Source organism: Strigops habroptila, chromosome 6 (assembly GCF_004027225.2).
Source record: "Strigops habroptila isolate Jane chromosome 6, bStrHab1.2.pri, whole genome shotgun sequence".
In the NCBI taxonomy this organism is placed as follows: Eukaryota; Metazoa; Chordata; class Aves; order Psittaciformes; family Psittacidae; genus Strigops; species Strigops habroptila.
Window position 1 is genome coordinate 73,980,363 of NC_044282.2, and position 26,134 is coordinate 74,006,496.

Genomic DNA, 26,134 nt, shown 5'->3' on the forward strand with positions numbered 1-26,134 from the left:
AGTCTCTGGCCAGCAAGTAGAACCTCAATAGGTTTGCACATTATATTCCTCAGAGCTCAAAATAAATCAAAGTCTCAGCTTCATGTACCTACATGGCATTTAGAAAATGACTTCACCATTTCAGCTCCTGAGCCACGCACCACGTGTGGGGTTGGTCTCCAGACTAAAAGTTAGAGGAAAATCTCTCCTCACCCGCCGTGGTTCTGGCATAACAATCATGGTACAAACTAGAAAGTTAATTTAGTCCCATGCAGTCAAGTAGGTTTTGTTTGTTCATTTCTAGTGAGATGGTTTTGGTTTGGGTTGGGGTTTATTTTGAGTGTCAGTGATTTCGTCTATGCCAACAGAGAAGCAGAGTCACAGGCTCCATGTGGCTGCATCCTGTTCCTCTAGAAATCAATGAGAATATTTCTACCAGAGGATCAAACCGTGTTTGATAGATTTCTCATTCGAATTCATTTATTCTTTCCACCAAGAATGAAATTAAAGCAATTTAAGCATTTTCCAAACCCCTCTGCCCCTTTTCCCCATGGTTTATTGGCATTCAGTTTTTGAGAAGAAGAAATTTTCTCCTCTATGTCCTAAAGGTTGTGTTACGTGTTGCCAATTGTACAAGGTTTGATTCCAACCCCACCTATTTCCTTTGCTATATACACACTGATTTTTCATACTTTATTCACTATAGGAAGCAAAGATTTAGGGAAAGGGTTGACTATAAAGAATGAAACATGTTCCCGTACTCATAAAACGGAAAGAGAATTCTTGTGTGACCAGTTCTTTGCAGCAACATGAACCTCCTCCCTCCTTAGAATCAACCAGGTTGGAAAAGACCTTCAAGATCATCAAGTCCAACCTTTAAACATTCTGACATTCCATTTTTCTTAAAAATCAAACTGGAGTTGAACAGGCTGGAAACGGAACTTTGGCCCTCCCCATGTCATCTGCTAACCTACAACACCCAAGCATGGCCAGGTCAATTGGTGCTCCTGGCAATCCTAATTCTTATTCCTGCTTCAAGGACTCTGTGTTCAGCAAGAGAATAAGCCCAACAATCCTAGGTCAGTATTTCCTTGATTCTACTTTAAGCCTCTCTCCTGTGTGTATATGAAATAACATAGGATATACTCAAGTATGGATTTCTCTTCTTTTTTTTACTGCTTTAGCAAAGGGGATGACTGAAAAAGCATATTCTGCTGTTTTCATTCAAGATACCCAAGGACCAGAATATCCAGTGTTAAGATACGTGCAACAAATTCACGGAGTGCTGCCAATTCACCCTCAAGATTCGGGGCTTATCGTTTCAACACGTCTGTTCCTGTGACGAACACAGGGTCACAGCACTGGGATCTGAAATGCTCATCACGCTGACAGCCAGAGGCTTCCAAAGCAGACCCAAGGCAACTCTCTTGGCTTTTTATGATTTGAGAGATTAAACCCCAACGTTTTCAAAAGAAAAGTCTCTGATAAATTTAGAGAGCTTTTTCCTCGATGTGGAGCTGTAAAGCTTTGCACCCACCACAGATTTCTGTTTGCCTATGCTTTCACTCTGCACCGTGAGGTAAGTCCTGCTCACAGGGCTTGCTTCATATGCCTGTTCACAGGCCGACTGGCAGAGAGAGGAGAAAATAGGAGTCCTTCCACAGACTTTAACCTCACCTAAAGTGATGACAGAGTAACTGCAGCACAGCAGAACCCCATCCAAGATAGCACAATCCTGTGCTTCTCTTCCCCCACAACTTCAACCACCATCACCACCACATTTCCCCATCCAGTTCTAGTTTCCTAAAAAGCAGTGAAATACTTCATGCAATTCCTTAAGAGCTCCAAACCCCAGCCAAAATCACATTCCCACTAACTGTGGCTTTTAATATATCAGTGACCAAAATCTGCCTTTCCTCGAGGAGGAATTAGTCATCAGCCTAACATTATCCACCCAGCAAGCAAACACTGCTGGCCCTTAGCTGTCACCAAAGCAATGTCAATAGGAAAGAGGCAAAAAATTATTCCAATCTCCAGAAAAGCCACCACAGTTCAAGACATAACAGCTCCAGTGCTACTCACTTGTAGCTGCTATTTGAAGCATCGGCTATAGCCTGCACACAGCAAGGATGCCTCAGACTTTCATAATAGTAATTCATTGCAGAGACAGGTCTCATTTCCTGCCCTCAGCACAGGAATGGATTGGCAACACTGGTATTAATTCTGCTTTCTCTCTTATTGTTGAATCTCAGACTGCCTGGAGATGTGACTATTGCGAGTATTTGTATAGCTACAACACAACCTAAAGGTTACCACACTGTGCACCTTCCTGTGCTTGACCTCTCCTTTTGAAACAGACATAGGATTTCCCACAAGTAGGTTCAGGTCCTGCCTGGAGTTTAGTACTAAGGCATATATACAGCATGGAAGGTGGAGGCTATGCTTTTCTGAAACAGAAAGGCAATTTCATGTTAGCTCTGTGCAATACAAATAAATAAATAAATACCTATTTCTCTTCTCAGTGACCTTCCAGGGAAGTTTTCATCCTGAGGTATCTTTGGATCATGTTAAGTGTATCAGAATTACCACTCAAACTGAGAGATTAAAGGTGCTTAAGGCTATAGTTTGAAATAGTCATAAGGCTAAAACTAAGCATTACAAATGATTCGAGAAAGCTGTCAAACCTCCTACCTCTGTAAGAGCATTTAGCTGAGTTTCTTGATGATCTTCAAAACAAAACACAAAAAAACCTGACAATGATTGAACAAAAAAATTTGTAGTTTAACACATTAGTTGCATGGTGCCTTCTATCTATGCAGCATACACTTACATGAGTATCAAGCAATGCATGGCAGCCCTCGTAACTGAAGTGGCACAGGCTGCCCAAAGAAGTGGTAAATCCCTGGCAGTGTTCAAGGCCAGGTTGGACAGAGCCTTGGGCAACATGGTCTAGTGTGAGGTGTCCCTGCCCATGGCAGGGGGTTGGAACTGGATGATCTTAAAGGTTCTTTCCAACCCAAACTATTCTGTGATTCTATGATTCTATGAAGTTAATTCACTGCTTTTAATTTAATCAATCTGATATGATAATAGCTAGACAGACAGATAGTTCTATTTGTGCACTTGAGTGAACATTTTCTATTTGATTTAAAATGAGCCCCCTAAATTCATAAATGCTACTATGTATGGACACACATAAAATGAACCATGAGATTCTTTCCCCATTTAGTTAATCTGGGATTTTATTCCACATCCTGAAGCCCAGGAACCTTTAGGAACTTCATGCTACCAGACACTTCATGATGCCATGTTAATCAGACAGTGCTCTGTCATTTAAACCACTGCTCAACAAGGACTAACAAGAGGAACCAGGAGGAATTCCTGCATCCCTGTCTCCCTGTGAATAATTCATCATCCACCATCAAAAATAAATCAAGGAAAACCAAACATTTGAGAAGAGTCTGATCTCGGTCCCTGGCAGATTTGCAGTGATACATCTCAGTGTTGGTACAGGTAAAAATCAGCCTTCATGGCTGTTGAAACCCCAACTGTGACAGGTCTGGATATGATCCCAAGTTTATCTGACAGGCTGTTATTATACACAGGTAGAAAACACATGCACTCATCTTTTACCAATATGCAGAAGAAATTAAGCCTATTTCTCTCTACACTGCACCCAATGTATAGAAGGCAACAAAACACAACCCAAATAGACAACAGTAATCAAGTGCTGCGCTAACGCAGCCCTCAGAGGATGAGGATGCTAATACTGAGTATTAGCAGCACTCAGAGGGCAGACAGTCCTCTCACATCTGGTTCTCAGCTGGGTTTGAGGTGTGTAAGAAAACAGGGACAAACCGTTCTTCATTTTGAGGATTCCGGCCACCAATATCTATGACTTTGATCTACATAAAACTTCTTCTGCAATGCACAAAGCATAATTTCCAATCCTAGATTTAATTAAAGTTTACTTATCAACACAGTCTGAACTTTAAGTGTGCATCAGGCTTCCTGAGCCACGTGACTTCTGGTACTGTCAACTTTCATGAAGAAGACTTTGCCCTTTAAAAACCAAGTCCTCATATCAGCAAAGGCTGCTTTTACACTTCAAATGAGGAACAGAGTGAAGCTTACAGAAGACAACAGCATCACTTCAGCATATTAGCTTACAGCTGTTTGTAAATGGCCACAATCTGAGGCCAAAGACACAAGGCTGTACACATGGAAACCGAAATGTCGATACATTAAGACTACAACCAAACCTACCTACTAAGCTATTCTACTTTTTTAGTTCAGAGTAGCATGCAGTGTCCCTGGTCTGACAGATCATTCTGATTATGCTTGCACATCACTAAGCTTTTAGCAGCTCTATAATGCTGCAGTGTAGTGAAAGCCATATGGATCTTCCATGGATAGCCTTTGTTGGATCCTTCTACACTGCTGGACTCAACCTCTTTTGCCACATTGCTGAATCTGTCCAATTTCACCTCAAATCCCACCAGACTGAAGAGGTGCAATGGATTTTGCACTCTGAAGAGCAATGGCTCATTTTTAAGAATACATATTGGTGCAGCAACAACTTATAAAAAGAACTTGGCTGCCTAATAGCAAAACTGAGAACCCAAATAACTGGATTACCTCTGCTCTTGCCTGCTGATAGTCTAAACTGTTTATAAAAGGCAGCAAGAAACCATCTCTGCCCCACAGAGCTGACAGAGAAACTAGCACTGTAGTTCTTCATCTCATGTTAGACTTTCAGTTGGTCTTCCAATGTAACTGCTTTTTCAACAGCAATAATGAAAGGACTCATAGTAATGACTTTCACAGATTAAGATCACTTTAGTAAAAAGTGGACAGAAAACATGTTTTGCTTTCTCCTTTTTAAACAGGAAAGCTCAGATTTAGTGGCAGAGTTCAACCAACACAGACCAGACTTTTCATTGTTTGAAAAATTCAGTATTTCCTAATGAAGGATTTCTGCCTTCCAGTGTGCAGGAGGAGATTTGTGCTTTACAGAAAACTCTGGTGGCAGAGTAGGGGGTGTGTAAAAAGAAATTCACATTTCTACACTCTGGGATTGCCAAAGTAGTTGCAGGCACACTTCTCCATTCCCAACCACAAGGGAAGACCTGCAGTAGGTACCTTCAGGTGCTCAAGACACCAAAAGCCACGGGGAGCTCAGAGATGCTACATAAGTAAAATTCCCAACCATGAATTGGTCAGGACCAGCACTACCACAACAGCAGCCACACCGTGGCTGGCAGATATTGTAATAGCTGCCCTATTTTTCATCTGATAGAACAAGGGGGGCAGGATATCAACTGATACCTGTGATTGACTAAAACCTGCATAGTCATTAACAAATCCCTTCAATTACTGTATTTATCACCCACAAAGAAGTGAATGTAAGTGGTTGTTATCTGCATCATTTCCAACCATTTCAAGTTCAGAAAAGCTGGAGCTCTGCTTGCCTCTATAATCTAATTCTACTCTCTCACACCTCTGTTTTCTAGAAGCAAGAATACTGTTAAAAACAGTGCGAGTTTACCCAACCCAACTTTGGCTAACTGGACTGTGGCATTTCCCCTTCTTCAGAGTCCCTCACTTTACAACGTACACACTCCTGAACATAACTCTGAATCTGTCCAACCTCATCCAGTTTCTTTTTCTCAAAGAAAACCCCTCAGAAACGACAAATTCTCTTCCAAGCAACTTTACTGTCTGTGCTCACGAGGGTGCAACTCAAAGCTTCCACATCAAACAGAGCCTGCTCCCATTACAGCTACAAAACTACCTCATCCCCAGGTGATCTGTCCTAGAGATGGCAATCAGCTTCTGATTGCCAGTTTCAGGAGTGAGGAGAAAGAAGATCCTGTTCAGTGCATCCTTCTCTTTCCTTTCCACTTCCAGCAATTGTGCATTTGCTGCTCCATCTGTAACCCCTCTGGGGAAGAGAACGCTCTGCTCCATGCTCCACCCTCCCCGAGCATGACTGGTGGAGCTGCTCACTCTCCTTTCCTGGACACTGAAGATGCTTCATCCCTTGTAGTGTTTTACAAGGTATATGGGTGGTCAAGAGCTTTACAAGGTAGCACAGAGGGAGTCTAACATGCTTCCCTGCTACTAAAAGCTGTATGGGCAACTCACATTGTGCCTTCAGGGAGGGCCAGCCCTGGGGTGGGTGATCCGTGAAGGCAGCACCTCAGGGAAAGAAAGGCCATTGTCATTTTTTGACTATCTTCAAACCTGGATTGAGAGTCTTGATGCCAAATATCCATCTATTGAAAGCAGGTAGTGAAAGAATAGAACTTCCTGAAAGAAAAGTTGCAAGATTTCCTTCAGACCAGAACATTATGGGGAAAGGAGATTGCTGCCTGCTTTCTCTGGAATAAATTTCTAAGTTCCAGCTCAGATTTTCATAATACCACTTAAAAAAACCAAACAAGTGCTTCTAAAAGCCTGTGAACTCAGTGGGAACATGCAAGTGCATAAAGTCAGTCACCTGCATAAATAAAAGTAGTATTGAATCCTAAATGATTTCATTAGGTCCATTGGTACCTCCAACATGACAACATGGTGAGCCATTCTGTTTGCTGAAACAGCAAGATTACAGCACACACATCCTCACAGACGTGCATTCTTACAGTCCCCAGGAGTCTGGAACAGGCAGACTTCCAAGTAGCAAGAGGTGCTTCAGGTGTTGGTTTAACACAACATGCCCATATTCCTAGAAGGCACACAATGAGGATGTTTCCTGGCAGCTCATCTTTCAAACTCTGCCCAATCCTATCCTCATGCTCCTGGATAACAGCTGCTGGGAAGCAACAGAGACCTGTCATCGGGCTGGCACCAGTCCTACGCCTTCGAGCACGTCCCTGAGTGGCAGGTGATCCGGGTGATGCTCATCACATACCCACCTCTTGGCAATGCACTTCACTTCAGGAGGACCACGTTAATCGGAACCCTTCCTTTCTCACTGCTATGTAGGAAGAGTAGTTTTAAATCTACATCATTCCCTGAGAGAATGGTCTTGCTCATTTCTAAAGTTTAATAACAGGCCAGTTAGCCTCTTGCTCATCATCTACCATGCTGGACAAGAGTCTAACAATGTAGACAAAAGGATACGAAAGTATTCTGGTTATTCTACTCTGGCTTTTCCAGCTATGCCAAACTTTTCAGGCTCAAACATTTTCAGTTTCCTTTCATTGTATATAGATAGATGTGTTGCTATTTCACATGCTCATGACTCAAGGTTCACACAGCTCTGGCAGAAGAAACACTATAACTTGGAAAGTGTGTTCACCAGACTGAACACAAAGCATGAGATGTAACCAGAGGAGTCTAGACACTGTGTTACAGGATTCCATGTCTACTGACAGTGATATCCCAAGAGTTCAGTTTAAAAAGAAATTTACTATTTTGACCCTTTCAAAAAAATCTGGAAGTGTTGTGATGAACTATTTAATTTCTATGAATTATCACTATTCCATTTCCTAATGGTGCCTTTGCATTTCTAACTGCTTACTGTTCACTTTTCTTATTCAGGCTTCACAGTTTAATCTCTTGACCTACATCCAGTAAACGTTTACAATGACCAGGACGTGATAATCCCATGCTGGAGTTATAAAACTGCTTAAATACATTAGGAATGTTTTTACAGGAGAAAATTATATGGCTCTGCAGAAAATTTTACAGGCAAAGATATTTAGACAAGTGCTACATCAGAAGTAGCACCATATGTTCCCATACTTGAGCATGAAAGACAAAATGCCTGTAAAATGAAAAGCTACTGCCCTGAGAACTTAAAAATACACCATTATTTCAAGCACCAAATAATCAGAGCAATCTAATTAGGAAGCAGATAATTAAAGGACTAACAGGTTGCTAAATCATGCTCAGGACACACAACCTGATGTTTGCTCCAGTTTGTAAGGTTAAAATAGTAACAGAACCAATGCCTCTTTAATCTCTGCCCAAGTTTGAGACACTAAATTGCACTCAGACCACATCTCATGGTAAGGAGTGCCATTAAAAACTCACTTCTTTGCATGGCAGGAAGCTGCTGTGATTGCAGTAACTTTCTACTCATAACAAGAATTGTTACTATAGTCCTGTCATCACATATCACGGGCTGGAAATGTTTAGGCTGTCATTTCTGAACGTCAAAGCTTGATTCCCCTCTGAGCACACATTACTATGGAGCTTGAAAATCCTGGCCTGAATTCTGATGGGTGCCATTCATAAACATTTTTAGCAATGACTCTGCTGCAGTTACTTTGTACAGGAAACCTCCATCTTTTTGGCAGACAGTGAGAGCCTTTCCCCAGTCTTCCCTCAAACACAGCCACTGCTTCACAGACTTGAAGTAAACACTTCAGAGTGCAGTGTTTGATAGATAGCAGCAGCAGCAGCCACCTAACTGCTAGAAATGAGTGTACAAGCTTTCAGCCAAAACAGCTCAAACTACACCAGCTCCCCGGTTCCTATCCACATCTGCCAAGTCACACAGATGTGCAGGCTGGGGCTTGTCATGGAGATTTATATCTGTTAAGTACCACTGGCATATTCACAAGATGCCACACTATTGATTGATACGAAGGACCAAATCATCATCTTGCCAAAATATTGTGTTCTCCTTTTAGCATAGAACAGCTTCCATTTTCAAACTCTACTCTGATAAAAGATGAATACTCCTTTTGATTGCACCAGTCAGCAACTCAAAATGCTCAGCTGATAGCTCACCATGGCTCTGATTCGTACCAGCATCTTCATCTCCCAAATGAAGGCAACTACAGCTACACAACTATTCTACAACAGTAAAAACAGGCCCCAAGAAATAAGACAGACAAATATAGCTTCTTCTAGCAAAGCTACCACAGCACTTCCAGTATGGATTCACTGTAAATCACTTTATGGGCAAGGATGCTTTTAAGCACCCTGTAAATGCAAAAGGTACATTAACATCTTCTAATATGCCTGCTGCATTGCACGCACAGACAAAATAGCTTTGTTCCCCACTGGCCTGGTTAGCATACCTCAGGCAACTCAGGAAGGAAGGAAGCAGTGCCTTGAAAGTTGCTTTTGAAAGGAAACACATTGAAAATGTTTGTGTCAAGCTAATTGTTCATAAAGGTGTTTTCTGGGCACGTGAGTAACCTCAGCCCCAGATTTTACATCACACTCAAAACCAGACTAATGTAAGAAAAATGCTGTTGGAAAAGTGGGGTGATGCAATGGAATAATCAGTAGCTAAAACTCAGGAAACCTGGATTTAAGGTTCGGTTGGTGGCTGATTCATCCTGTCTCTTCATTTGTTTAGCTTATGGTTCTTCGTACACTAGATGATGATCAGTGTTTGCTTCATTGGTAACTTGTTTTGAGAACTACTGATGAAAAGCTCTAAGTAATAACCAGGCACTACTAACAGGTGTAAGTGTTTACTCGGGTTAACAGCACATCCTTAGCTCTTTATACACATCAAGGTCTCACCTTCACAAAGCTGTTTTCACTGACTGTGCAACCATTATCTTGGCTACAACCAAGAGATCATTCATGCATGTAAACTGATGCAAGTTCCACACCGTGATGCTGTCCTGGTCAACACACCAGTGATCTCCAGGGCTAGAACTACCACGAGTTAATCCATCTCCAGCTAAAAAGCCAAAGCTCTTTAGTAAAGAGTTGCTTTATCTCCTAAGAGTCACACAAAAGTGGTTCACCAGCCTCTGCAGGCTCAAACTCCACAGTTTGAATCTGGAGCAAGGAAAGGACTTTCTGTTGGCTTTCCACAGCCAGCGAGCAAAACAAAACAGCAATGTCCTCCTCTCCTCCTGCTCCTCTAGCTGGTACCACACTCCCCACCTCTGAGATCACACACTTGCTCGGGACCTTTCAGAAGCTCACATGACTGACTGAAACACAGAAGCAAGCTTGCACAGCACAAACCAGAGCAAAAGGGTTTGGCCCAAAAGACTGGGCCTGAAAAGAACAGACCTACTGCAACGGATTAGTCTGACGACCAACATGGTACAGATTTTCAGTCTTGCCCTGTGCCAGATGTTCATGAATTCAGCAAAATTTAAGTATACCACAGGCACACAAAATAGGTATCACTGTGTATTTACTTTGGGGGCTTTCAGATGAGAGATATACTCAGGTTTGAGTTTTTCAGTATTTGGCTTTGTGGTTTCGAGGGTTAAGTTTTCTGCACAATACTCTATTATAAAAACATGTGTTCACAAAACCAGAGCAAGGTAACAGGATACAAGATGTGATGACTCCACTGCAGTGATTCCATACCGAAGGTGAAGCCTGACTCAGAAATACATTTGGATTGCTAAGGGGATGGGTTGACATGCAGAAGAGAACTAGGCCTGCAATCTGCAGGACAAAGAGCTATATGTGATATACACCACTAAAATGGAGAAATCTATGTTTGTCAAAATGTGTGCAACAGATGTCTCTGGATGTGGCTAAAACTAAGAGTATTCTCAGCTTTATCCTGTCCCAGTTCCTGATGACACTTCTGGAGAGGTGAAGAAACTGTCTCTCACTTCCCCTTTTCCACTGTGTTTCACGAGATATGATGGGACACAACTTCAGTACTTCGTAAGCACTGTATTGACACTCACAGCAGCCAAGGAGCAAACCAAGCAGCTGGTGTGTTCACCATCTCACTGGTCTGACTATTCACACTCCTGAGGCACCTGAATACCACACTGATGGGTAAAAACCCAGACCACTGAGGCTCAGGGTTTGGAATTAAGATGCTCCCGGTTCCCTGAGAAACAGCATTTCCTTATGAACACAGCACAAACATTGTTTTTTTCACCCCAGGCAGTGGAAAATCTACTGATCACTTTCATCTTCCATTACAGATCCCTTCCCATGAGTTTCAAGAGCCTCTTGCTTCCTGTGCAGGAAGATGTATCTCTGAGCAGCACTGCAAGGACAAATAAATCAAAAAGAACAAAACTTGGGGGGGTATTCAAAGCACTTCATTAAAAATGTTAAATGCATCTTCACAGTCGACACTCTTAACAAGGACAGTGAGCATCAAAACATCTCACATTAGGTTTAAGTGACATGTGGGTTAATATCCAACATCCATTTATTGATAAATACAGCTGCCAAGTGCACCTCCACCAAACACAAAGCGGAGCCAAGGTTTGCTACATTCAAAGTATAGATCTTGCCATGTTGATGATTTCAACAGGTATTTTGCTCTCAAAGCCAACAGGAATTATCGCTCATTCAAACAGTCTTGACTAATCCTTCAAACATCCATTTTCCAAACCAATATCAGGAGCAACACTGTTGATTGTCAGTTGAAAAAATAGAACATCATCAAGCAACAGAGGTGGAGTTGAAAGTGTTGCCCAAGAAACTGCCTCCTGAAGTACACACTTCCAGATACAGGCTGATAAGTGTTGACTTGTCCTTTAAGTACAAACCACTTTGCTTAATCTGGATTGTTGCAGAGTTATCATGAAAGAGGCTCAAGCAAGACCTTTTGTGCTACGTCTCTTTTTGAGCTTCCTCTTTTCAGTATTCCATTGGTTGACAACTGGACGTACTTGCAGTAGCGTGACCAACACAAGGAGTTGGCACTATCCGACTCATTCTTGACAAAACCAGGATGATGGAGTGACTTGAGAGGATAAAACTCTCAGATCCAAGCTTCCAAGAGACTGATCAGTCACTTCCATGCTGTCAGGCAATCCAGCAACTCCTTTTTATCAGTCTGGATACAACTTTTCAGTACACTCTAAAAGGTTAAGAGATCTTTCTGCTTTCTTACATTCATGGAGAAGGTAAAATACAAAAATATCAGGGCTTTAATGCTGAAATTAGGATTTATTTTGATATGCTCAGGATGCTTTAGTTCTCCAAAATACGTGCACATGCTTGCAAGCAGTCAAAATGTAGCATTCAGCATTACTGACTGAAGTGTAGACCAGATGTCAAGTTCCAACAAGGAATAAAGCAAGAAGTTCTCAGCACCTGTATCTGGAGCAGACAGAGATTCTGGTATCTTCTGCTGTTTAGTTAAGACTGCAGAGCCTTTGGTCTTGGTGGCTGGAGAGCTGGTAGGAAAAAAAACACTGTTGCTTTCATGGTTTCTTTATGGACTTCATGATATTGCAAAAACCTAAAATTCAAAATTTAACTTCAGGTTACAAAAAAATGCTGAAATGGAACAGGCAAGAGATGAATGACAACACAGACAAGTGACCTCAGAGCACTGCAAGAGCATGGATGTTTAAACTCCTTGCTTCTGTCTGGGAATCCAATCTCACAACAAGTCAGGTGTCAACAACGAGTGAAGTGCTCAAAGACTTCCAAGGATCTAAGCCAGATTTGAGGTTCTAGCTCACAGCATTCATATGCCTGTGCTTGGTGTATGCAGCTGCCTTCAGTGAAATGTTCCTTTCTCTCTCATAAGCAAACAGTATTTTTAGAGACCCATCCTAATGTCATTGCTAACGTTTTCAGACCACAAAAACCTTAAGATGGATTTTGAACCTCATTAAGATTCATTCACTGTAAAACAAAAATAGATTCAGAAACCAAGAGGGGATGTGGGTCACCTCCCAGTGCTTTCCTCCAGGCCTACCTGAACCCACATAAATGTGAGCTACATAGTGATGAATCAGCCCTGGAGTCTCTGTAAAAAGCAGATATATATATTTTCTTTGAATCCAAGTTTCAAGTACATGCTCCAGGAGCCTACAGCAAGGGCTGAGCAAGGCAAACTTTCACAATCCACAGGAACTTCAAGAGATGCAGTGGAAGAAATCTAGTGAGTTTTGAGGTCAAACATCTGAAGGAGGTGTCTCTCTACTGAGCGCATCAGAGAAGTTTGGTATTACAGGCATAAAAGCTCTGGAATAATTTTGGTAACCTTGAGGAAGCACCAAAACAGAGGCCTTTAGAAGACATTCAATACTGCTGCCTACCACATGGCTCAGGATGCTTTTTCAGCTATAATGTGTATTTACTCATGATGCTACTGTGTTTGATTAGTCTAAATAACCACTTACATTACTATATGGACTTCTACTAGTCAGTATTACAAACCTTGTCACAATTTTCCCCCCTCTGTAACTTGATATAATATTTGTAATAATTTAGTGCAAAGTTCATAGAAATCATGCAAATAAAAAATAAAGGGTTGCAGAAACCTGTACTTGCTGAAGTGCAGAGGTGCAAAACTGCTGTTTCCTTCCTCTCTCCAAGAGTACACAGAAACCATGCAAATATGCCCGAAGTTTTATAGTAGAACTCACAAGTCGAACTAAGATTATTTGTTATTCAGTAATTCAGTAAATTTTTGTTATTCAGAATTCAGTAAATATTTGTTATTCACGTAAGTGTTCATCTTTGAAGACAGCCGAGCTCAAGATAGAAGCTTCCCATTCCCAATCATCCATCTGAAAACATTTTCATGCTGCGTACCAAATGCTCACAGACACATCTCAAATCATGATCTGACTCCTGAGTATCTTACAGAATTAAAAGCACTTTAAAAAGATTTATAAACACACTAAATGTGCACTAGTGTCATTAGTGTATTTAATATTTTAAAAACAACTTCAGTATAGATCCTGCCCCCCATGTTATACTTGCAGAACTAATCTCTGAAATGGATTACTGTTGTTACTAGTGTATCTTAATGTCTTTCAGTCCCACTGTCCAAGGCTTCTCCCAGGCTAATCCTTCCCTTTGCTCATTTCATTTGGTATCTTCCTGTTATGACACTGAAAATCCCATCACAAGTGATCAGATTTCAAAAGAAGAACTGGAAATAGCACAGAGAGGGGAGAGAGAAGGACATTTACTCCTCATTTACTCAGACACGCTTTCAGGTTTCTTGACGGTGAATGCCCCAAAGATTACAGAAGATTCCTAATTCATGCTTATGAAGGAATCAAAGAACATAACTAAGACCCTTCACAATACTTTAAGTTTGCACTAAGAATGCAGACCGTATTATTAAGTCCTTGAGGAATATTACAGGCCATAGCTGCGGAATGAGTGTGTGGAAAAACTGCCTCCATGTACAAAGGAATAAGGACCAAAAGAACCACCTTACAGAAATTAGAAATTAGGATCAGACCAGTGCAATTAGTGTTTTATATAAATATATATACACACACATATATTTTACACACACACTCCTAACAGGGAACAGGACCAGCTGTTTTAGACAGAGGCACACAAAAACTTCTGCCATCAACAGCAATGGAACGACACACTGGAGTGAAATTCACCCTCAGTTTCTATTACTTAGAAGTTGATGTTCACCTTAGAGCAAATGAATCTGATTTCTTCTCCCAAACACCAAGGATTCCCATTTTATCTTGCATTTTGTATTACCGAAAGGAACACATAACACTTTTCAGGACTTCAACTGTTGTTGGGCTCTGCGTCATTGCACAGCAATGAGGGTCTGGCTAAATCTGCTGGTGTGGTTGAAGAGCTCAGTTACAACTGAGCATCCTGTCACAGTACTTCTCCAACCTCCATGGTACAGCGCTCTACCCCTTTGTCTTTACTAAGGCTTAATGCCACTGTTATCTCTGGACAGGCAAAACCACTGTTGGTTCCGCAGTGGATTATTCTACAGACTCAAGTATCAGGTTGTGGTAAAACTGATCATACCACAAGCACTGTATAATTTGGTTTTAATCTTTTCACAAGTATGGATGTGGTCTATTAAGATGTATTTTGTTCTGCACTAAGCCAAATTCAAAGCTCAGTGTTCCAGTCCTAGTGGATTCTCTTAACTGAGCCACCCTTTAACTGTTCAAGAAGCATACGGACAAGATTTATACCAAGAACATGACTGGAAGATAATTCTCAATGGTCTCTCAGAAACTATACATATATATATATATATATATATATGTGTATATAAGAATAAGACCTAAGCTGTGCTTCAGTTTACTAATCAAAACATGACTTACTAGCTCAGAAGCCAATGAAGTTTCATTGCCAGAGTAATTTTTATATGTACACAAAGCTTTATTTACCTCATTAAAGCCCCTATAATGTGGAATATTTCACTGTCCTTCACTCCTGTCAGCATCTGTGCACTGGGTGTGAATGGCAGTACAACACTTTAACCCCATACTATATGACTGCTACCCTCTTCCCTATTTGTTAACCAGTTCAGCTCCAATCCCTGCACAACCTGCAGCAACTCCCCATTGGTAACTTCCTAATAAAATAATCCATTAAAGATCCCATTCATAGCTAGAACAGAAGAGACAGGACACTGTTTGATTAACACACACAATATACCACACGAGGTTGAAGTTCTTAAGCAGCACTTACCAAGAGTTATTATGATATTCTAACTCTGCATTATAACTGACAGAGTTCAGAGAATGACAATTTAATCACTGTAATATTTCTAAAACCATATTTCACTATTCTAAAATCATAACACTTTAACTCAAAGCTCTGCAAAGGACTGTATTAAATGAGGTCCTGGCCTCAGGTTAAAGGTGCACTCTCCAAGCACAGACTCAGACAAGGCTTTAGTGTGAGGACTCTCCATTCTGGCACTAATGAAATAAAATAGAATCAAAATGTGCCCACATATTCCAGGCAGTCAACACTCACAGCCCTGCAAGCTCCTGATGAGCTCTCAGAGGTAAAAGCAAATATCTTGCATCTTGACCAAATCATCATGAGAAATAAATGATATCTTCTCTACATACCGAAACAAACTCCCACTCACTGCTCAGAAAATGCAGTATTGTTCAAAACAGGCAATGAAATAAGCAGAAGTAGTATGAGTATGTCAGACCCATCCCAGTGTAACGCCAGTGAAGTGAGGGGATGACACAGGGCTGGCTTGCAGGGTGTTTGTCAAGACAGTGATAACAGCACTGATCTATTGACAACCTTTCACTTCTGGAAGCCTGTGGACAAACGTCAGTGAAGTTCCAGCAGAGACCCAGAGCAAGAGCTATAGCTACACACCTCAAATTCATCAGCCAGCAGAGCTGCTGGTTAAATGCTTGGGAGATAAGGGCACTGCTCACAGGTCTGAAGGGAGAGTTGCTGATGGGCTCTATCAGCACTTCGGTGTAACTATGGCAAACCAACAGGAGCTGAGGGATGAGTAACCAACTCACTGCAGCAGCTGTAGAGTCAGCACAATTCCCTCCCACCTTATTAACACACACACTCATCATTGACTGACATACACCTTGCTCCAAAAGATATATGGTGTACTGGTGATGGTTGAAAGATAATGTATCTACAGTCCCTACTCTGATTCTTGCTTCCATCAAAGAAAAACTGAATTAGCATCCAGTCCTTACTGCCAAAGTCATCTGTGCAGCAGGGTATGCAACCTAAGGGGAAAAGGAATAAGTTTAAGACTTGAAAGTAGTGACTCCACAGAAAGTGCTGGCTCTCACACGTGGCTAGGGTGTATTTACAGCCCTTTGAGGAGAGGGCTGAGTTCAGCTGAGTCCTTCCCATGCTTCCCACTGTAAAGTATAGTGCCACTGCCTACCTAGCATCAGCTAGACAGGGATCGGAGCAAACCTCTGCCAGCAGCACCAGTCTCGTTGCCACTTTGATCAGGCACTGAACTTCCCAGTCATCAGAGCACTGGAACATCCATGTAACTGTTTGAAACTAGGCAAGTGTCTTTGTAAGGAGAGGCACCACTCTTCCTGTTAACACATCAACAGTTTGGCTGGAAGGATGATCCACCTTACGCTAAAACATTCAAACCACAACTGGTTTTGCCAGTGAAGGACATATAAGTGTAAACTTGTCCCCAAAGCCCTACAACATTAGTTTCTAGTAGACTCATTGTTTTGATATTGCAAGACACATTTTCAACTTGATAAATTACTCCAGGAAAAATGAGTTTGGTAATAAATGCAGCACGCTCCAGTCACATACATATTCACATATACACCCCAGTTCTCTTACAGTGTAATACCCAAAACTAATTTACAAGCTTGACATAAACTCTATGGAATTCAACTGAAAGACTCTGATTGACATAAAGTTTCAGAGTTCTACACTTCAAATAATAAGTTTCTGGAATAAATAGTACATTACTTCATAATGTCAAGCAAAAGAATCTATCAATCCTGTAGCCTCTGCTTACACAACAGGTTACTCTCAAGAGTAAAGCTGTGTCAGGCTCCCAGTGGCAGATGTAGAGTGGTGGGTGCCATCAGGAGAGCTCAAGTCACACACAAAGTATCCCTCTAAACTGCTATTAATGACAGGCAAATTATTTCCATTTCAACTTTAAGGTACATAACACATTAAAAACCCACACCAAAACATGGATGGCATCATTTCACTCTTCAGCCACCAGGATGTGAGCGATTTCCATGGGGCGGCTACCAGTTAACTCAGTAACATTATTACATGGTTTGTCTCTCTGAAGCCATGCTGCAGTTTCCTCTTTTTACTCAACTCAGCATTTTCTGAGTTTATTTTCCTTATAAGAAGCATCTTACTAGCAGAAATTGTTCAAGATTTAAGCCAAGTCTCCATTTAGCCTACAAATACCTTTGCTCAAGGAGAGGGGCTGTTCCATTTGTTCTGTAAGAACTCTCACACCTCCAGCAGCACACTTGGTGTTAGTCAGCAGTTTTACTTCTCCTCATTAATAACCTCAGCAGGAAGCAAAAAGCATGTATGAAAAGCCTTCTGATGCTTTCCTTTCACACAGGAGCCAAAGCCCACAGTAAAACAAAGGGCTTCTTAAAATAGGAAGTTTACAATAAATTGCTTTGAATAAACCCCACCACTTAGACTGCAACTGCTGGAAGCACATTCATTTATACAGAGCACTTCTACCCCACACACTATGTCAGAGTCAAACTGTCATGTATTATTCTCAGCTGCAGAAATGTTCTCTTTAAAGTGTTTTTTTACTGCTGGTATCCTCTAATTTCAGCAATCTTTCTATCCCAAATAACCCTGTGCCCATTACCCAGAACCTTTAGGTGTGATCACAGCAGAAGGTTGTTGCCGTGTTTTAGTTGCTTAGAGCCTTTCAAATGAAATACATGTTTTCAGTTAACAAACATCAAGCCGCATTTAGAGCTCTCATCCCAGTTTCTGTCATTCCAAAGGTTGAGGACACCCAGTGCAGAAAAATATGTAGGAGAACCGTGAAGTAAAGTTTTTAAAGCTTTATAAATCTTCTAAATGAAAGCTGACATGTCATACAAGAAAAAAAATACCAAGATCAAACCTTTGAGCATAGAAAATGAGAAGAATTATGAAAGGAAATGTTATCACCTCATCCTTTATTCCTTCAGCTTGCCTATGGACCAAAGACAGCTCCAGACTGAAGTAACTTCCTGCATACCTCATGACAGCTTAAAATATGCATGAAGCCCAAATGATTAATGCACATACCATATCCTGTAAAGCAGACAACAGCTACACATCATATTTCTGATGGCACTATAATATTACATTGCAACTGCATTAACTTTAACTTAAGAGTTTGGCAGAAACCTGCAAACACTCCATTCCCCACATCTTTACATACAGTCAGAGTTCTGGTATAGATTAATTGTACATTACTCAATACATTGCTTCCCTGTGGTCACACAAGTGCTGACAAGACCAGAACTCCTCTCAGACCTGATTCAGGGTCCAGTTAAGACTACGGAAGATGGGACAGGCTTGTACTGAGTCTATCAAGTTCTGCTTACATTGTTAAAATGTATTATTTTATTCCTTTACTTGCAAAGGTGTCAGCATTTCTTTGCTATTTGTCACCCTTGCTGCTCAAATGACAGTCCATGAGCACTGCAATAAGATTAGAAGTGCCCTGGAAAAATAATCACAGAGATGTGCAGTCATACTGCAAATTGTAAAACAAACTAGGCTCCACCAACATGATATAGTATACTTACTACATGATTTTGGGATAGGAATCAAAAATAGCATCCTTTTATATTGCTTATGGGAGTTCCAGGCTAGGTATCCAGACCACTTTCTAACTCCTATTTTCACAGTTCCACCATTCCTTACAAGACATGCAAAAGATCCAGATTTTCACTACAGCTCCAGGCACAGTTCCCACCTCTATTTGATTGGCAGGTTCATGCATACGGGTAGACTCAGAACAGGCAAATTAAGATCTACACATTACTTTAACAATACCAAATGGTAGTGGTCAGCACTTCTACTGCTTCCATATTAACTGTTCTTCACACCTTTACAGCAGCTGGCAAAAGCAAAACACAAAACCCCCAGAAGGATTCAGCCTTGCTGTGAAGATCAAGTATATTCTTGAAGTTTAAGGCCTCTTCCTCAGAGCAAAGCTGTCAAGAGTTTTACCACTGTCCAAGGTCAGACAAATGTCAGAACTAAGCCTCATGCTTGCATCAAATTATACAAATATGAAAGGAGAAAGGTTTGACATCCTGCTGGTGAGAGAAGTCCTTTGCAAGAATGATTATATAAAGCACAGGACAGGCAAAGCTGATTAAAGTCAATAAACAGACTCCCAAATCGCCAGCTGCCCTCTCCAGCATCTTGTGGCCCAGGTCCAAATTGTAGGTAGCTGAAATACTCTGCACAAAGGACACCAGTCAACTCAGGTTTAAAGTAACAACTGCTTTCCTTGCACTGTTAATAACATGGCTGAGCTCTTGACAAGACTATTTGGACTTAAAAATACCAGGAAGACCACTATGCAGAAACCCCATCTCTTTGTGCATGAGTTTTAAAACCTTAGATCACCTTTCTTCATAACCAGTGACCAGATTGATGAGCATTACAAGTGCAAGAAAGAAGCCATGTGGGGAAGTCTGGTTCCATACTTCATGCTACTTACAGCCAGGTCACTTTTAAACAGAAAGAACTGGATGGAAAAAGAAATACAGGATTTAATGGAAGTTTTTGTAAGACCAACTTTTGTAACTTGTGTATTCATACAACTGTCTTCATACAGTTGTCATGCAGTCTTTAATCATAAACATTAAAAAGAGAAGCCTCTACACTTACCACTTTGGGTTCCTCAGCCCTGTCAAGTATATGCATTTCCCTGAAAGTAATCTGGATTTACCCCTACAGTGCAGGTTATCTTAACTGAAGGCATTCTGCAAGCTAATCACCACAGGTAAATGGACCAAGGTGAGAGTGATGTGATAAATGAGGACAGAGCTCACTGCCTCCTCCGACACACAAGCAGATCCAACAACAAGTGGTCAGTTCCACCAAGGTCAACATGACTTCTACAGCTGCTTATAGAATGGAAAGACATGAACTCCATCCCAGACAATTACTAAGGCCAAATCATCACTTTCCACAGAGCTAGACTTCAAATCTAAGAGTAAAGGTCTGAGAAATGGGTTTGCAGCTACAATGCTCATTTCCTTCATGAAAACACCTCAAAGCACATCGAAGAAACAAACTGGAGCAGGCTACAGAAATTCTGCCAAGTCTCTAAAAAGTTATTTCTACAGCAGAGGAGGATGCTTGAGCTCTGGTTTAATAATTTCCTTTGCTGTATTTCATTCATTTCAATATGGTTGCAAGTGCTTGGCTGTCAAAATAACAGAATGCTTCATTGTGACTATCTTAAAGCAATTAATTTCAATCAGAGAGAATACACAGCTCTTAAAGCTTGTGCTTAGAAGCATGTTTATTGGGTATCTTTCTAAAATGCAGCAATAACAACATAAAACCCCAACCTTAAGATCTTCCTTCATTTTTAATTTGTTATAATTAAACACATACAAGCCCAAGGCTTTGAGACTCATTTATATGGAGCCCAGCTCTTCATCTGGGGTCTTTTCCGAAGCTTAAAGAAAAGGACAGAAGCAGCCTTCCAGCAACAAACAAGACTATTTTACATCTTTAAAGCTACAGAAAGAGCAGGTTGGGAAGGTGGAAATGAAACTGAAGACATTCACCTCCATTCTGCTGACTCAAACCTACGCAACATCTCTCTGATGTAAACAGAAGTCTACCTAGGGACAAACAGTTTACATCTACCAACCACGGAGCAGGATCACAGCCAAGAGCTGCTCCGTGGTACCTTACACCAACACTCAAGATCTACTTTTCCTTTGCTTTTGTAATCCACTCAACAGCTACTGGAAGTACTCCAATTATATCACTTGCTAAAGGAATAATGCCAACACCAGACTTGTTTCATTTCACATAAATCATTATTCCTTTCCCAGAAATAGCTGAAATTAGCACTGAAACTACCTCAGTAATTTTCAAAGTGAGTTTTCACTAAAGGTATTGACCCACCATTCATTCCATTGTATATACTCCTGTGGTGAGGTGACAGGTCATCCGTTACTTGTCTCCTGAGGGTACCTTCTCTGCTCCCTCCACTGAGGTGTTTGAGATGCTCTGGGCTCCCTCCATAGTGCTGTTTGAGATGCTCAGGGCTCGTACCCCTCACTTTGTGGAGATGTTCTGTACTTCCACTCAGCGTGTGCTTTTGAAGATGATCTGGGCTGCCACTGCTGTGCTTTTGATGCTCAGGGCTACTGCCCGGCCTCTGCTTTTGAAAGTGTTCAGGGCTACTACTCAAAACATGCTTTGGGATAGTTTCTGGGCTGCTGCTGCTGTGCTTTTGTTGTTCAGGTGCTTTGACAATGGTTTTGTGATGTTCTGGACTCGGTCCTTTCAGGTGATGGTCAGGACTGCCAGAGCTCCTCGGCTTCTGCAGGTGCTCTGGGCTGATGCTCCGATGTTTCTGGTGCTCAGGGCTTCCTTCACCCCGAGTTTTCTGAAGATGCTCTGGACTAGTACTTGGATGATGTTTATGATGGTCTGGACTGTCTGTGCTTCCCGTGCTAGAAGTACTGCTCCCATCACCAACATCTCTGATGTAAGCACTCGGTGCAGTTAACTGGCACAGGCTGATCTGGCTGTCGATAGAGCTCCGGCTGCCTGCTCCACCACCCTTCTCCTCATCCAGCAATACACACAATTCCTTCAGCTCCAGGTTCTCCTTAACTACTTCCTCTTGTCTCACTTCCAGTTCTTTCAGCTTCTGTAAGTATAAGGCAACCTCTTTGTGCATAATACTAGCGCTGTACCTGCCCAGTCTTTGCCATTCTCGGGACACCTTCTTGCCCTTCTGCCTGTCATCATCCAGAAAGCAGCAAAGGTCTCGCAGCTCTTGGTTATCTTCTTGCAGCTTCTGGTTGATATCCTTTAAGAGAAAGATTATCATGACAGAGAAGTGTCTAAAGAATTAAGATTATACCATTATATATACCATTATACCAAAAGAATTAATCTTATGCCATTGCAACCCTCACAAAGCCAGTGAACAGCGCTGCTATAAACCCATCATCTAAGCACTCCAGTGAGGCACAGACAGTTGTGTGTGTAGATCTGGCAACATTATAATAGCATCATGCTTCAAACAAAGCTGCTGGCCAGTAAAAAGCAACTATCACATGGAGCTAATCTTGAAGGGTTCAAAGACAAACTTCTGATACAGCATAAAAGTTTTGGATGCTTAATTCATTTTCATGCTAAACATGAGAATAATTTAGTTCCCGAGTTGGCAAAGATCATCACCTCACTCATGATGATCTCACTCCCCTGAGGAATATTCACCTGCAAGTTAGTGCTGAACAGAACTGCCAAGTACATCAGAAATTGTAATCTTGCCTAAATAATTACTTATTAACATTTATGCTCTCTGTTCCCTAAAGCAGATTCACAGGTAAGGATGAACATTTGAGAGATTCGAAAAACCTGAGGGTTTCTTTGGCTTTGTTTCAGATTTGCATGACAGAACCTTGTCAGGCATTACTTAACCACGATTGCTTCAACCACTCTGCAATAAAATAACCTGCTGTCATAGGTTTTTGTTAGGAGTGAAAATGAAGTACATGATTCCATGCCCTTCTCTAAGTGAGGAACAGTCTGAAGCAAAAATGTTCCAGCTATTACTATAGCAGAATGACATGCCAAAGAAAACATTTTCAGTATTTCAGCCTCCTAGCTTTACTAAACTGGCTTGTGACCATATTTATCTTTCTCCCATCTATATATTCATTCCTTCTTATGTAAGGTATGAGAAATAGAGATTAGCCCCAATTGTTAAAAATTAGCCTTATGGAAATACCATTTTAGCACTCTTTAAGAAAAGGAAGCTTTTGCAACTCTGCTGCATGTGTTTGCCTGATCTCTGCCTCGAAACAACTTTGAACGTGACCAATTTCAACCCATATTTGACAAAGGAAAAATCTCAGTGAGGCTACAAGATATCCTTAAAAATCTGAGCTGTGAGGGAGATTTTAAATGACCCCACAGTGGAATAAAACAGTTGTGGAAGCCCACAACTGGTCACTCAGAGGCAGGAGGCACTCATCCACCGAAACCAGGCACAGCTGCTCATTCTTACTCATGAACCAGTTATTCCACACAGGACAAAGGAGTATATGTCCAGACACCAACCCATGGCTCACAGACTCATTCTCCCTAATTCCTTTTCAAAGTTCCAGCTGAGGCATCTGAACAAAAGGTGGAAGTGAAACATCACTTCAGGAGTTCAGAATGGAGAGAGGAATTTGTCACTCCTTCCTACACATCTTGGTCTGTTTTGTTACTTATCTGGAAGATGCATAAATCTGTATGATGTCACCTTCGCACATAGCTGTAATTTAGCTTACATTTAACACTTTAAGCTTTATTTTTACTATGGTACTATCATGGAAAGGTCTTTTTTACCCCCAGATTGTCAAAAAGAGGGAGGGGAGACACATACACACTCCTACTTTGGAGAACTTGGGAGATAGGAACAATCTTCCTCCACATGCTATTTATTTTATGCCATACTGTTATCAAAGATGCTTTCTAAATCTTTCAGTTGATTAAAGCCATTCTGCAAGTCAAGAACTATCTTCTAATGTACCCTCACATAGTAATAATTCTAAAGCCCACCCTACATCTCTGTCTCTCCTCTCCTTCCCTCCAACCTCATCTCACTGAAGGAGCTTCCTAAAGACAATGTCCTCTCTCAAAGCAACAAAACACAAAAGGTTTTGTAGTCATACCTACTTTAAGATAACTTTCTAGGTCTATAACACATGTGTGCATACTAAGGCAGGGAAATTACCTGTGAATAGTCACACTATCTTCCCAATCCTTGGAATTGGGAAGGAAACATCAGGGACTATGTTTCTCATCCAACAAAAGAGTTAAATTAAGAAGGGATAAGTCATTACAGACTTGGTCTGCCTCCAACTGCAGCTTGCAGAAGCTACAGTAGGATCGAAAATGGTTCGGTCAGAGATGAATTATCAGACGTCTTTCTCAGACAATAAACTAGGATTTGGTTCTGATCATCCCAAAACAGAGCCCAGGGGTTTACCACCACCTGCCACACACCGCTCTGCATCCCGGAGATGAGCAGCTCTCTCCAGCAGCCTACCAGATGAGTAAGGCATCTTAAGACAGTGACAGAGAACAGAGTAAGCTACATAAAACCTTTTAAACGTCTACAGCTCTGCACACTACTCTTTCATGTACACTTTAAGCCAGTGTGGTTTAACCTGCCCAAAAAGCAATGAAGTCTAACGCAGAGGTGACCAGACTTAAGGGTTTTATCAACCCAAAGCACGCTGGAGCAGAGCACGAGAGCCGTGCTCCACCGCCTGCAGGAGAGCAGGTTGTGCTCTTAACCGGACCCTCGATCTTAAGCGGGCTCAAAGGCTATTTATTCACTCCAGCCCTTGTTCACTTTCCATGCGACTCTCGGTAACGACTCCTCCCAAACCATCCACCTGCTGAGATCGCTCCCGGCGGGACGCCGAGACACGGCAGCAACTTCGGGGCTCCCACCCTGCCCACCCCGCTACCTTCAAGCCGCGGATCTCGCCGAGGTGGAGCTGGAGGCGCCGGTTCACCTCGCGGATGAGGTTGCTGTGGTCCAGCATCGCGCTCATCTTCTCGGCTTCGGCTCGGCGGAGGCTGCGGATCAGCTCCTCCTTGCTCCACTTGAGCAGCTCCTCATCCGACACCTTGGACAAGTCCTCGGCCGGCGCCGCCCCGCAACTTTCTGCCGCCACTTTGGACATGGTGGCACCCGCGGAGGGGACACCCGCCGACCGGGAGCTACAACCCCCCCGGGGCCGCCCCACCGCCGCGGCGCGCAGGGGAAGGGGAGAGCGCTGAGCCCGCCGGCCGCTCCCGCGGGGGCACCCCCGGCTCCAGCGCCCGGGGCGGCTGGGCCGGGCAGGGGGGTTACGAGAGGAATCGCTCCCGGCTCCAGGCAGCGGATCCTGGAAAAACGGAGGAAGAGGAGGAGGAAAGGGTGTGGAGGAAGCCGGGCCACAGGCTGGGGAGCAAACTTCCCCCGTCGAGAAGGGGGAAAAACACAAAATAAAGGAGAAAAGACAAAGGGAAGCGGGACAAGCCCGGCTCTTTCAACAGGTCAGCGGTCCTCCTCCCCGCTGCCGCGCCGGGGCTGCCAGGGCGCGGTGCCTCTCACGGTAACCGCCGCCCCTGTGCTGCGGGATGCGGGAGCGCCGGGCGCCGAGGCTGCGGGGTCCCGAGCGAGCGCTCCATGGCGGCGGGCCGGTCCGTGCCTGTCTGTGCCTGTCTGTGCCTGTCGGTCGGTCGGTCCCCGCCGCAGCGGGAGGAGCGGCAGTGCCGGGCGCGGGGCAGCTCGCGGCTTTTCACACGTGCGGGGGGCGGGGGGGGGGGCGCTGTCCCCGCACGGCTCGCGGGCGCCACCTGCCGAGCGCTGCCCAGCGGGGGCTGCCCCGGTGCGGGGCGGAGCGGAGCGGGCCCGGTTGGCACCGCCGGTACCTCCCTCTCTCCCGCAGCACAGGGGCCGGGCTGCGCGTACCGCGGCCCCACTGCGCGGGGGAGCCCCGCGGGAGGGAGCTGCCGGGGCTGCCCCTCTCCCCTTACGCTGCAGGCCGGCCCCCGGTGCTCCAGGGAGCAGCTTTACACCGGGAAACGGGGGTGCAGAGGCAGCCGCCCGCCCCTCAGCCCGCTCCCCGCGCCGGGCGGGAGGGGAGGGCGCATTACATCACCGGCAGCCAGCGCCGCCCCGGCTGTATACAGCTGTGACCAGACAGAACTAGACACAGCCCCTCAGCGCAACTCTTCACTCGAGCTGAAGGTCGCTTGAGCTCCCCGCAGGAATTAGGACTGG

At 43.1% G+C, this 26,134-nt stretch overlaps 1 protein-coding gene across 5 annotated transcripts in view; it reads right to left on the minus strand.

Annotated features, from left to right (window-relative positions):
* The window catches only part of CCDC85A (coiled-coil domain containing 85A), an 84,225-nt gene extending 58,576 nt beyond the window's left edge, over positions 1–25,649 (minus strand). For 3 of the 5 annotated variants that reach the window (XM_030490436.1, XM_030490434.1, XM_030490435.1), the window contains exons 1-2: positions 24,831–25,643; positions 21,253–22,168 (exon numbers count right to left, since the gene is read on the minus strand). In XM_030490436.1, coding sequence (XP_030346296.1) covers positions 21,253–22,168; positions 24,831–25,049 — 1,135 coding nt within the window. In that variant the 5' untranslated portion in view covers positions 25,050–25,643. Of the gene's footprint in view, positions 1–11,054; positions 12,131–21,252; positions 22,169–24,830 lie in introns of those variants that run through there. The other 2 variants (XM_030490437.1, XM_030490433.1) reach the window with 2 other exon arrangements.
* Between the last annotated feature and the right edge of the window lie 485 nt (positions 25,650–26,134).